Raw genomic sequence first — 13,778 nt, 5'->3', positions numbered from 1 at the left:
ATTTGATAGGGATTGCATTGAATCTGTAGATTGCTTTAGGTAGTATAGTCATTTTCACAATACTGATTCTTCCAATCCGTGAACATGGTATATCTCTCCATCTGTTTGTGTCACCTTTGATTTCTTTCATCAGTGTCTTATAGTTTTCTGAGTACAGGGCTTTTACCTCCTTAGGTAGGTTTATTCCTAGGTATTTTATTCTTTTTGTTGCAATGGTGAATGTGATTGTTTCCTTAATTTCTCTTTCTGATTTTTCATTCTTAGTATATAGGAATGCAAGAGATTTCTGTGCATTAATTTTGTATCCTGCAACTTTACCAAATTCATTGATTAGCTCTGGTAGTTTTCTGGTAGCATCTTCAGGATTCTCTATATATCGTATCATGTCATCTGCAAATAGTGACAGTTTTACTTCTTCTTTTCCAATTTGTATTCCTTTTATTTCTTTTTTTCTCTGATTGTCATGGCTAGGACTTCCAAAACTATGTTGAATGACAGTGGCAGGAGTGGACATCCTTGTCTTTTTCCTGATCTTAGAGGAAATGCTTTCAGTTTTTCACCATTGAGAATGATGTTTGCTGTGGGTTTGTTGTGTATGGCCTTTATTATGTTGAGGTAGGTTCCCTCTATGCCCACTTTCTGGAGAGTTTTTATCATAAATGGGTGTTGAATTTTGTCAAAAGCTTCTTCTGAATCTAATGAGATGATCATATGGTTTTTATTCATCAATTTGTTAATATAGTGTATCACATTGATGGATTTGCATATATTGAAGAATCCTTGCATTCCTGGGATAAATCCCACTTGATCATGGTGCATGATCCTTTTACTGTGCTGTTGGATTCTGTTTCCTAGTATTTTGTTGAGGATTTTTGCATCTATATTCATCAGTGATATTGGTCTGTAATTTTTTTTTTGTAGTGTCTTTGTCTGGTTTTGGCATCAGGGTGATGGTGGCCTCGTAGAATGAGTTTGGGAGTGCTCCTTCCTCTGCAATTTTTTGGAAGAGTTTCAGAAGGATGGGTGTTAGCTCTTCTCTAAATGTTTGATAGAATTCACCTGTGAAGCCATCTGTTCCTGGACTTTTGTTTGTTGAAAGATTTTTAATCACAGTTTCAATTTCATTACTTGTGATTGGTCTGTTGATATTTTCTATTTCTTCGTGGTTCAGTCTTGGAAGGTTATACCTGCGTAAGAATAACCAAATTCTAAGAATTTGTCCACTTCTTCCAGGTTGTCTATTTTATTGGTATAGTGTTGCTTGTAGTAGTCTCTTATGATGCTTTGTATTTCTGCAGTGTCTGTTTTATCTGCTCCTTTTTCATTTCTAATTTTATTGATTTGAGTCCTCTCCCTCTTTTTCTGTCTGGCTAAAGGTTTATCAATTTTGTTTATATTCTCAAAGAACTAGCTTTTAGTTTTATTGATCTTTGCTACAGTTTTCTTTGTTTCTATTTCATTTATTTCTGCTCTTATCTTTATGATTTTTTTCCTTCTACTAACTTTGGGTTTGTTTTTCTTTCTCTAGTTCTTTTAGGTGTAAGGCTAGATTGTTTGAGATTTTTCTTGTTTCTTGAGGTAGGATTGTATTGCTATAAACTACCCTCTTAGAACTGCTTTTGCTGCATCCCATAGGTTGTGCATCGTCGTGTTTTCATTGTCATTTGTCTCTAGGTATTTTTTGATTTCCTCTTTGATTTCTTCAGTGATCTCTTGGTTATTTAGTAACATATTGTTTAGCCTCCATGTGTTTGTGTTTTTACATTTTTTCCCTGTAATTGATATCTAGTCTCATAGTGTTGTGGTAGGAAAAGATGCTTGATATGATTTCAATTTTCTTAAATTTACCGAGGCTTGATTTGTGAACCAAGATGTGATCTATCCTGGAGAATGTTCCATGTGCCCTTGAGAAGATAGTGTAATTTGCTGTTTTTACATGGAATGTCCTATAAATATCAATTAAATCTATCTGGTCTATTGTGTCATTTAAAGCTTGTGTTTCCTTATTAATTTTCTGTTTGGATGATCTGTCCATTGGTGTAAGTGAGGTGTTAAAGTCCCCCACTATTATTATGTTACTGTTGATTTCCTCTTTTATAGCTGTTAGCAGTTGCCTTATGTATTGAGGTGCTCCTATGTTGGGTGCATATATATTTATAATTGTTATAGCTTCTTCTTGGATTGATCCCTTGATCATTATGCAGTGTCCTTCCTTGTCTCTTGTAACATTCTTTATTTTAAAGTCTATTTTATCTGACATGAGTATTGCTACTCCAGCTTTCTTTTGATTTCCATTTGCATGGACTATCTTTTTCCATCCCCTCACTTTCAGTCTGTATGTGTCCTCAGGTCTGAAGTGGGTCACTTGTAGACAGCATATATCCGTGTCTTGTTTTGTATTCATTCAGCGAGTCTGTGTCTTTTGGTTGGAACATTTAATCCATTCACATTTAAGGTAATTATTGATATGTATGTTCCTATGACCATTTTTAATTATTCTGAGTTTGTTTTTGTAGGTCCTTTTCTTCTCTTGTGTTTCCCACTTAGGGAAGTTCCTGTAGCATTTGCTGTAAAACTGGTTTGGTGGTGCTGAATCCTCTTAGCTTTTGCTTGTCTGTAAAGCTTTTTGATTTCTCCATCAAATCTGAATGAGATCCTTGCCAGGTAGAGTAATCTTGGTTGTAGGTTCTTCCCTTCCACCACTTCAAATATGTCATGCCACTCCCTTCTGACTTGTAGAGTTTCTGCTGAGAAATCAGCTGTTAACCTTAGGGGCATTCCCTTGTATGTTATTTGTTGTTTTTCCTTTGTTGCTTGTAATAATTTTTCCTTATCTGTAATTTTTGTCAGTTTGATTAGTATATGTCTCAGCGTGTTTCTCCTTGGGTTTATCCTGCCTAGGACTCTCTGTGCTTCCTGGACTTGGGTAGCTATTTCGTTTCCTATGATAGGGAAGTTTTCAACTATAATCTCTTCAAATATTTTCTTCGTTCCTTTCTCTCTCTCTTCTCCTTCTGGGACCCGTGTAATGCGAATGTTGGTGTGTTTAATGTTGTCCCAGAACTCTTAGGCTGTCTTCATTTCTTTTCATTCTTTTTTCTTTATTCTGTTCCACGGCAATGAATTCCACCATTCTGTCTTCCAGGTCACTTATTCGTGCTTCTGCCTCAGTCATTCTGTTATTGATTCCTTCTAGTGTATTTTTCATTTAATTTATTGTATTGCTCATCTCTGTCTGTTCTTTAATTCATCTAGGTGTTTGTTCTTTAATTCTTCTAGGTCTTTGTTAAACATTTCTTGCATCTTCTTGATCTTTGCCTCCAATCTTTTTCCAAGGTCCTGGATCATCTTCACTATCATTATTCTGAATTCTTTTTCTGGAAGGTTGCCTCTCCACTTTATTTAGTTGTTTTTCTGGGGTTTTATATTGTTCCTTCATCTGGTACATAGCCCTCTGCCTTTTCATCTTGTCTATCTTTCTGTGAATGTGGTTTTCGTTCCACAGGCTGCAGGATTATAGCTCTTCTTGCTTCTGCTGTCTGACCTCTGGTGGATGAGGCTATCTAAGAGGCTTGTGCAAGCTTCCTGATGGGAGGCACCAGTGGTGGGTAGAGCTGGGTGTTGCTCCTGTGCGCAGAGCTCAGTAAAACTTTAATCCACTTGTCTGCTTATGGGTGGGGCTGAGTTCCCTCCCTGTTGGTTGTTTGGCCTGAGGCAACCCTGCACTGGAGGCTGCAGGCTCTTAGGTGGGGCTGATGGCGGGCTCCGGGAGGGCTGATGCCAAGGCGTACTTCCCAGGACTTGTGCTGCCATTGTCCTTGTCCCCACGGTGAGCCACAACCACCCCCCATCTCTGCAGGAGACCCACCAACATTAGCAGGTAGGTCTGGTTCAGTCTCCTATGGGGTCACTGCTCCTTCCCCTGGGTCCTGATGCACCTACTTTGTGTGTGCCCTCCAAGAGTTCAGTCTCTGTTTCCCCCAATCCTGTCGAAGTCCTGCAATCAAACCCAACTAGCCTTCAAAGTTTGATTCTCTGGGAATTCCTCCTCCCGTTGCTGGTCCCCCAGGTTGGGGAGCCTGACGTGGGGCTCAGAACCATCACTCCAGTGGGTGGACTTCTGTGGAATAATTGTTCTCCAGTTTGTGAGTCACCCACCCAGTGGTTATGGGATTTGATTTTATTGTGATTAAGCCCCTCCTACCATCTCACTTTGGCTTCTCCTTTGTCATTAGATGTGGGATATCTTTTTTGGTGAGTTCCAGTATCTTCCTGTCGATGATTGTTCAGCAGTTAGTTGTGATTCTAGTGCTCTCACAAGAGGGAGTGAGCACACGTCCTTCCACTCTGCCATCTTGAACCAATCTCCTTGTATGTATATTCTGATAAGACTGTCTTGTCTTAAATCTTTTGGGGGCATCTTATTTTGGAACTGCATTCAGAATCCAATTATTAGTGACTCAAAGAACTCCTTTTCGTTATTTATAGTTCCAATACACTTTTGGCCTGAAAACAAACAACATTGGCCTTGTTGACCACCCTTTGTAATTATGGGGTTTAGGGCTTGATGATTTTTATCTTTGCCTGAAATATCAATTGTAACCACAAAGTATCAAGCTTTGCTATCACGAAGGATAGCCAAACTCATTTGCTGAAAGAAGAGTTTAAAAAATACCTAAGGAAGTCCAGCCTCATTAGAATTAGCAAAATCGAGTTTCATCAGGTGATTACACAGAGACATCAACTGTCTCTTAAGTATACAAATTTTGCATATTGTTAAAAATCATATTTTAAGCTTATAGCTTTTATACTGTATATTAATGATTAAAGAGTTGATAGGACATTGATAGCTGCAGTCAGTTCAGTTTTTTTTTTTTTTTTTCGGTACGCGGGCCTCTCACTGCTGTGGCCTCTCCCGTTGCGGCTCCGGACGCGCAGGCTCAGTGGCCATGGCTCACGGGCCCAGCCGCTCCGTGGCATGTGGGATCTTCCCGGACCAGGGCACGAACCCGCGTCCCCTGCATCGGCAGGCGGACTCTCAACCACTGCGCCACCAGGGAAGCCCCAGTTCAGATTTTTGTCATTAGTTCTATGTTGAAATAATTAATTACAACTTTCAAAATTTAGCAGGTTGAAGTCAAGTTGATATTTAAACATTAATATTAATTTGCAAAACAGAATTTTAGTTGGTTTATATATGATTATAGTATAGTCATTGATATGCGATTATGGGATAAAAGGTATGAAGACATATTGTGATAACTTCACTACAAAGTAATACATTTTCTCTTGCCCACTCAGGTAATTTAATTAATTTCAATCGCAAAATAGCACTCTAATTCACAACATAGTTTCATATCTTTATCCTCATTTCACAGTAGAAAGCTGTGACATATGAAAATACACTTTTAAGACTCTTTTCTGGGCTTTCCTGGTGGCGCAGTGGTTGAGAGTCTGCCTGCCAAAGCAGGGGACGTGGGTTCGTGCCCCGGTCCGGGAAGATTCCACATGCCGCAGAGCGGCTGGGCCCGTGAGCCATGGCCACTGAGCCTGCGCATCTGGAGCCTGTGCTCCGCAACGGGAGAGGCCACAACAGTGAGAGGCCCACGTACCGCAAAAAAAAAAAAAAGACTCTTTTCTTTGTCAAGGCTCTTTTTAAGTTTGGTATTTTGCAATTTCAAAGCACTTTTCTTTCAACTCAGACTTCTCATTATGTTTGGTATTTGTTACCCACATTCTAAAAACCCAAGATACAAAAATTTTAATTGGTTTCCTCAAAGGCCAAAGAAAATATCAATAACAGATTCTACTAGAATAAAGTTCTTAAGATTGTGGCAAAGCCACAAAACTACTCCAAACATAATTCCCTCCATTAACTAATTATGTTTTGTAAAGAGACAATAGTCGTACAGTACAACCATTGTTTTAATTCTATTTTGAAGATGGATTTTAAGTGTGAAACCACATGCATTTAAAACTTTTGTATTTAGGGATGAAAATACAGAACAAAACACCCCCAAAGTCTAACAAACCTAACACTACCATTCAAAGACCAGTGCAGAGAAAATAACATTTTTCATTTGCAGAAAATATTTTAAAATCTCACATATTTAGTAGGTATGAATAGAACACTCTTATGGGGCAAGTAGACATTTTGGATACAAGACTCCAGATTAAGCAATGACCAAGCAGACTGCTGTCAGGGCTTCTATATTGCTGTTCCCAGGTAGATATTTAGGTAAATCATCCACCAGACAAAAGAATAAATGTAAAATCCCTAAATTAAGTGTGATTCATATCTTTTTTTTATAAATGAGCAAGAAGGTAAGCTCATATATTCAGTGATCAATGAATGCAAAAATGAAAGATTTTAAGTTAATAAATGAATAGGAGTTCATAGAATACAATGGAATAAACATAGAATCTTGAAAGAAAATCAGGTGGTGTTTCTAGGGAGCAAATTTTATTAGGTAGGATCAAATGTACTTACATCCCTCTCTGCATTTTAAGAGAAGAACTAAATGCCTTATTTCTGAAAATAGGATCAGGACTGAAGTCAGGCATCTGATTCAAATACCCCCTCTGACACTGACCAGATGAATAATGTTTCACTTTGACCTTTCTTTGAGAACATGATGTGCAGATTTCCAATTAAGGTACATTAAGTAGCTTTAATCATAGCTACCAACATCACATCAGCATGCTAGGTGGCAAAGATAAGATATTATTTGTACAGTGACATAATAAAATACAATATAGCTTTACCCTTTTAAATGGTAACACATCAGATATCACTTTATATACTCAAAAATAAAAAATAAAAACACCACATTTCAAAACCTTTAGTTTCAGTTCAACACATGGCATGCTTAATGGTTTCAGCACATCTAATGCTTTTTAATAAGTGTTAAAACTGAAAGCAAGACAGGTAGGTATTAAAAATATATTGGAACATCTTAAAATTACCAGCCCTAACAGTGGAAATAAAATGACGGCGATTAAAAGTAATAAAGGTTATTAAAAGTTAAGGGCCTTTGAGGCTAAGAAGTCATGTTAGACTGTCAATTGTTTTCCCCATGGTGGGAAATCAGTTAGAAATTAAAAAAAAATCTAGTAGTTTAGTTGTGGTCAAAGAAAGAGTCAGTGGAGGATGGGGAGGTTTCAGCAACATGCTGGTAGAAAAAAAGAGACTTACATAGTCTGGGAGGGCAGTGAAATGGAAGGCGTGGTAACCTCGCTCACTTAGTTGTCATTTTTGATTTTCAATGACATTTTTTTCATTCTTTCGCCTAGTAAAGATGACAGAAGTTCCTAATTTATTATCTGACGTCTATTCCTGTTCCTAGATTTAAGAGAGTTTAACTGTAAAATATCAAGTCATCATATCCAAATACAGACACTTTGAAAAAACTACAGCACCGATGTTGCATGCATTCAATTATACTTCTCATAACTGCATCCGCAAACCAGAGATAAGGACATGGGGGAAAGATTCAGCGAGCACAGCCCAGGAGGCTGGGGGAGAAAGGGGAAATCTGCAGGGTCTTCAGATTAAAGCAGTAGGAGGGAGGGGCTCATAACAAAGAGTCACGTTCTTCCTGAAAGGCTGTGAGCCATGGATTCTAGAAGAATGCAGAATTCAAGTCCTCTGCATGGCTCTAGGATCCATATACTCTATAGGTACAAACAGAGCTGGTCAAAATGTAAATGGCACTCCACAAGAGAGATTCTCTCATTAGATGCCTTCTGCTGCTCAGGCTGGGCTGCATTTTAGATGATGAGAGAAGGATCATTGATACTTTTATAAACATGAACCTGGCAGATGGGCTGGGCTTGAGTGAAGGGATAAAAAACTGCAGTGTAAATTTCTGTTCTGTGGGTAAATCATAGCAGATCAGAGCAGGCAAAGTCATGGGGTCCAGACATTTCCTTCTAATTCTCCTCTTTGGTTGCACTTCATTCAGCATGTGTTGGGCTGGCCTGCTGAAGGTGCGCAGGAAATATTTGTGAATAAATGAATGAAGAGACTGCATAACTTAAATTCCTTGAAGAGAACCACCCTGATGGGGAAAACCCTCAATTCTACAGCTGATTTGTACATTTTAAGGAGCACGAGGGGGTTATTAAAAACAGTAGAAAAGAAAAAAATAGGAAAGACTTATCGTAAGAGCAAAGGGAAAAAAAAAGGAGAAAGAAGTAATATTGAAGAAACCCCCAAACAAACAATTTAATGCCAAAGTCGTCTCCAGGCACTGCAAATGTTGCTCAGTAGCAAAATACTGGAATTTGGATTTTAGTTCTGTAGTGGCAAATACCACATCTGTTCATGTGGTCTCATACAAATACTTTCCTATTCTCATGCATAATCTCAGATTCTTTGCTAGATGCATGATATTTATTATTAAAGAAACTATCTCTGGAGGAGGTTTAAAGTCAAAAGGTGTCTGAAATTTAGCTAGGATTATTCACAGGATGAACAAATCTAAATAACATCTAGTTCGTTTCCATAGGTGTGCATTCATTGGATTATGTTTATTTTGAAAAACAAATCTTCTGCAAGATATTTTAACTCTAAGAGATTATTATTATTATTGAAGAAGCATCAAGACAGAATCATCTTAGTTCAATTAAAATTGTTAAAAATGAAGGTACCATTAGCATAAAAATGTTGATGAGTGGCTTCCAGCTTTGGGGCTGGCTTTACTGTGAACTGATCTCAATATAGGATCATTTATAGAGTGTGACCACAAGGAGAGCACAGAGAAAGGGGAAGAAAGTTCTCTGCACCCAGCTCATCAGTATGCAACTCCGCTCTCAGAGGAACACACAGAGGAGCCAGTCCTTCAAGGGCAACTTCCTCGCCTGAATGCAATCTGTCCATGCAGTCAACGAGAAGCTAGCAGCTGCTTCTGGAGGGAATCCCCTTCCAGGAGCCAGGAATCCAGGCCCATAACACATGTGGGTAAGAGTGGTTCAAGTCTGTCTTGAGAGGAGACCCACACCAGTCTAGTTCCTATAACATCTGGCTCTGTCCTCTGCTTCGGATGGACCACACATGGGTAGGTCTGAAGCAATGTAAGGACATTGTGTGAAATGCACTTGGCAGGGTTTGGGGAAAGACTGATCTGTAGGGTGTTGGCTTCTCCAAAGTTATCAGTGAGAACTAAGACTACCAAGTCTATTGATGGCAAGACCCCAAAACCTAACTGGTTGCTACTCTGAGCTGCTTCTGCTTTACCTGATGAGAAGGAAATTCACATATTCATACTGACGGCCCCACTGCAGAAGAGTACCTGCCAAGCAATTTATGAAATTCTGGTGGTTTCAAAAAAAAAACAAAAACTCACTCTTCAGACAAGTTAAATCGCTCAACATGAGGTCACAACAGCAAGCCCAGGGAAGCACAGGTGTTTTCAGATTTGTTTCATACCTACATCTCACTCAGCGTTAGGACTAAACCAAGTGGTAAGAGGGAGTGCACCCAGGGCTGCAGGCTTCTGCTTGCAGGCAACTTCCGTTTTCTCCTAAGGAGAAACATTTGGCCATGTGTTCCCGCTAAGCAAGGCCTGCAAAAGCTGGCTGACCTAATTTAAAATATGAGCTCTCATTGCATGAACCTGTTCCAAGCCTTCACTATTTTTTGTTCGTTCAGATCTTATTCCATAAAAAGTCAGCCCATCTTTTTCCAGTCCTAGTGACCTGCATTCTCTCCTTCCCGGAAGCATGTCACTTCTCCTGCTAGCCTCTGCCTTAATCACTTTTATTTGTGGGACGCTAGGGAGGGGATGGGAATGCTTTGAGTAGGGAAGAAAATAACTCTTAAAAAATCCTTCTTGTTATGATCATGTTTAGATGAAATATGGGGCTTGCCATCAACAAAATTACAAAACAATTCCACTGGGAGTCCAGACGGTTCAGGGTAATTCATCTATGAAAAAGTGAACTTTAATTGTTACTCTTGGCAGCAATCTAAGAGAAGAGTGAAATATTATACTAAATATTGCCACGTGCAATAGTAAAATGCTCTTTCCTCCCTGCCAGAAGCAGTGTATGGCCCCCTTCAGACTCAGGTTTGGATCTGGTGATTTAGTTTAAATCCTCGGCTTCCCCCTCTCCAAAACCAACAGAGGTTTTCAAAAGAGTTGCATTTTTTATTAGAACCATTTGCTCTTTTTAAGTTGCCAAAAAGAAGTAAGTAAAACTAAGACTTTTATTTGGGTTAAAGTTGATTCCTCAGCTTCATTGAGGTCAATGTACTTAGTCTGTGAACCTTCTACTAAGAAGTTCATTGCAGTATTGAACCAGCCAGTGTTTTGATCCCTTCTTCCCTCCTCCCCAAACCCAACCCCTTGGCTGCCTGGATTTATATAGTCGGGGCTGGAAGCATGGGGAAGCTAATCAAAAGGAAACATACATATGGCAAATTACATCCTGGATTTTCTAGAACAATTGAAATTTCAAATATTTTTGATGCTGCACATAACATTTGCTATTCTGGAACTAAGTGTCTTGATTTGGGCTTCAGAAAATGTGATCCCAATAGGTATTTACAATGCTTTAGATTAAAAGCTCTTTGAACACTGCTGCATTATATAGTTTACAAGCACAGAAAGGTATTTGATAATACTCGAAAGCAGAGGGACATTCTTTTTTTCTAAAAGTGAAGTCTTCAGTGAAGATGTTAATCAAAGAACTCTTTTATATGGCACTGGTTCCCTGGCATATTGACAGGTTTTGGCAAAGCATGATTAGTAAGCTGCTTGCAAATAATTTTTAAAATTACACTTTACATTTTCAGCATGAATATTTATATACATTGGGTATAATACACTAAGGATATATTAAAATCATATGTAAGATAGCCTATGTAGATAATATTATTCAGCTTCTAAATTGTTTAAGTTGGGGAAGTTAGGGCCCAGAAAAATTAAATGACTTGCCCAGGATTATTCAGCTTATTACCAATGACCTGAGGACCAGAACCATAATTTTTAAGTAGATATTCCTTATGTTACAGAATACTGTTTTTCATCCATAGGGATATATACAAAGATTATTTGTGAGTAAATTTAAGTCTGCAGATACAACAAAAAGTAATCTTTGTTGTAACTTAAATTAATGGATTAAAATTTAGATTATCTGAAACCTGAGTAAAGATACTACACTATAGGACATCTGCTTTATATAATTATTTTCTTTTGACTATAGCATATGTTATGGATGACAATAAACAAAATGGCTACCATTAGTAAGATAGTTTGAGGGAACCAGAATCCCTATCAGCCATGGGAAAAATAGTCAGCACTTATTATATCCTGTGCACACTTGCCTAAGACTGCACATTATAAAGCTTCATAAGAACTTTTAGTTTATGTAAAGTAATGTCTTAGAATTATGCCTGTTTTTCTGTTTGTGGAAGGTTTGAAAAAAAACCAACAAAAACAAAGTATGTAGAAAAGCATAGCCTAGCAACTAACAGTGCTACCCTCAAACGAACAAAAGATACCAGCTATTATTCACTGGAAGTAATCACTCCAGAAGGTAAGGAAGTTTTAAATACATTGTTACAAATACCACTCAGATAATCAATGACAGCAAAGAATAAACTAATGAGGAGCCCCATAGGTCGACAATACTTGGAAGTTGGTTACCTTTAAAGAAACTGACCTATGATGTGGGAAGCCAAGGAAATCTGCCTTAAATGTGTTGTTTTAATTTAAAAAGAAAAAAGAAAAGGAACCTGCCTTTTTTTTTCCTACGAAGAGGTCAAGCTCTTCCTGTGTCAGTACAAAATTTAAAGTTTCTTTGGATGGGTTCTATTTCCTGCTCTCCATTTAAAATGGGGGAAAAATAAAAATATTTTGCCTGTGACAAAATATGAAAGAAGTTCTCACCCTTAAAACCAGCAGCATTGGTTTTCCAGTCATTAGCGTTCAAATGTCCTGCACGGGAAGTCCTTACAATAACATGCTGCACGTCTCTCCAGGTCAGAAACGGACTGGGGAAAGACAAGGTAAGAATCATTGTACCAAAAAAAAAAAAAAGATGGGGGAAGCAGAGAGTCACAAGCAAATTAAAAAAGCAAAAGCAGAAGGGCAAAGTACTAAAAACAAAGGGTCAGCGATTTGGGTTTGGGATAAACAAATGCCAAATGCCGCTCTTGTTCTCAACTTGGAGAAGTGACATTAGTCTCAGGGAGGCAGAAAATGTAACCTTTAATTTGAGAAATAATGTGATATTAGTCAGTGTAAGTTTTTAAAAGGGTGAAGATTTCCAGTTTCCTCAGCAAAATGGCTCCCAATTCTGGCCCTGTCATCCTTCGTGTAGACTCTTGCATCATCATAAGAAAATTACAACAAGCTAAAATCAAAACTGAAGGGCTCTTGAACATTCCTTGTTCAGTTGTTTAGCCAGGCACTTGATTTTAATTTAACAAAGAACTTAGCAATGTTAACCATTTTGGATGGATGTGTGGGATACAGAAAAAGTCTCAACTGAAACCAAGTCTTCATTTTTAGTGTTCTCAAAGGAAGAGGATGTGGTACAGAGCCCAGAACTGGGTACCCAGGCACAGAAAACTATGGGAGTGTCTTAATTTGCAATAAATAGTTATTAAATTATTGGATACCTATTTCTTATGGCTGTTGGCACTGAAGATCACAAAGACACTACTGAATGGGAGATACTTTCATCAAGGAACTGCAATACTAATAAACACACAGAAAACAAATCCAAGTACATATACACAGTTTTTTGTTCTCTTTCAAAGAACATGTTATTTACTAAAGGCATTTGGGTGCATGCATGAAATTCTCTAATCAGGATACTTATTCAATTCAGTCTTGAATGTGAGGTGTGACAATTTTTTTACTTAACTAGGAAATACGGCAACTTATCATGCATCTTGTGTAGTTATTTTCTTTGCTTCTCATCTGCCACCTTCATTTTAGAAGGATATTTGCAAATGATGGGTCGGAACATTTGGAGGAGGAGAGACAATGACATGCTACCTTCCTAGAAGTGTGACAGGGGCATGTGGTAATCTCTGTACCCCCTCGTATGGGCATGTATGCACACTGGTATCTCCCAGGCAGAGGGAGAACGTGGTATCTTTATAGCTAATTTTCAATGATGAAGCTGCACACTGCTTCACTTGATACTACATTTTCCTATCACACTCAGCATATACGTGTTTTTGAGGGTGGCCTCCTAATGAGAGGGGGCCCAGTGATCAGATTATGGTTCCTTCATTTTCTAGGTATGTGAAATTGACTTCCCAAAGTGTCAGTTTCCCCACTTAGAACCTGGATGTTAATATCTACTTTACTTCGTTGAACCAACTGAATCAAAGTATAGTTGTCCCTTGAACAATGCGGAGGTTAGGGGCGCCAACCCCTGAGCAGTCAAAAGTCTGAGTATAATTTATAGTTGGCCCTCCGTAGCCACGGTTCTGCATCCATATATTCAACCAACAGTGGATCATGTACTATGTATTTAGTGAAAATAATCTGCATATAAGCGGACCTGTGCAGTTCAAACCTATGTTGTTCAAGAGTCAACTGCCATGCCAAGTACTTAACCTTGTTCCCGGTGCATAATAAACCATTGTAAGTGGTAGACAGTACATCATTTTGCTAAAGTAAGAGCCACAGCTCCTATTTAGTGGTTTGAAAATGAAGGAGATGGGGAGAGAAAAGTACTACAGAGTTCTTATACCTTTTTGTTATGTTCTCAGATTCCAAATAAAAGAGAAATATTACTGCCATTTTCAAAGTTTC

General features: G+C 38.3%; 1 protein-coding gene across 2 annotated transcripts in view; it reads right to left on the bottom strand.

Moving 5' to 3' along the window:
• PCSK5 (proprotein convertase subtilisin/kexin type 5) overlaps positions 1-13,778 on the bottom strand; it is a 467,730-nt gene that overhangs the window by 206,358 nt on the left and 247,594 nt on the right. For both annotated transcript variants that reach the window (XM_081236835.1, XM_081236836.1), the window contains exon 10: positions 11,895-11,998. In XM_081236835.1, coding sequence (XP_081092961.1) covers positions 11,895-11,998 — 104 coding nt within the window. The remainder of the gene's footprint in view (positions 1-11,894; positions 11,999-13,778) is intronic.

This window comes from Mesoplodon bidens (genome assembly GCF_964165515.1).
Source record: "Mesoplodon bidens genome assembly, chromosome: 6".
Classification (NCBI taxonomy): Eukaryota; Metazoa; Chordata; class Mammalia; order Artiodactyla; family Ziphiidae; genus Mesoplodon; species Mesoplodon bidens.
This window is presented reverse-complemented; position numbering and strand designations above follow the sequence as displayed.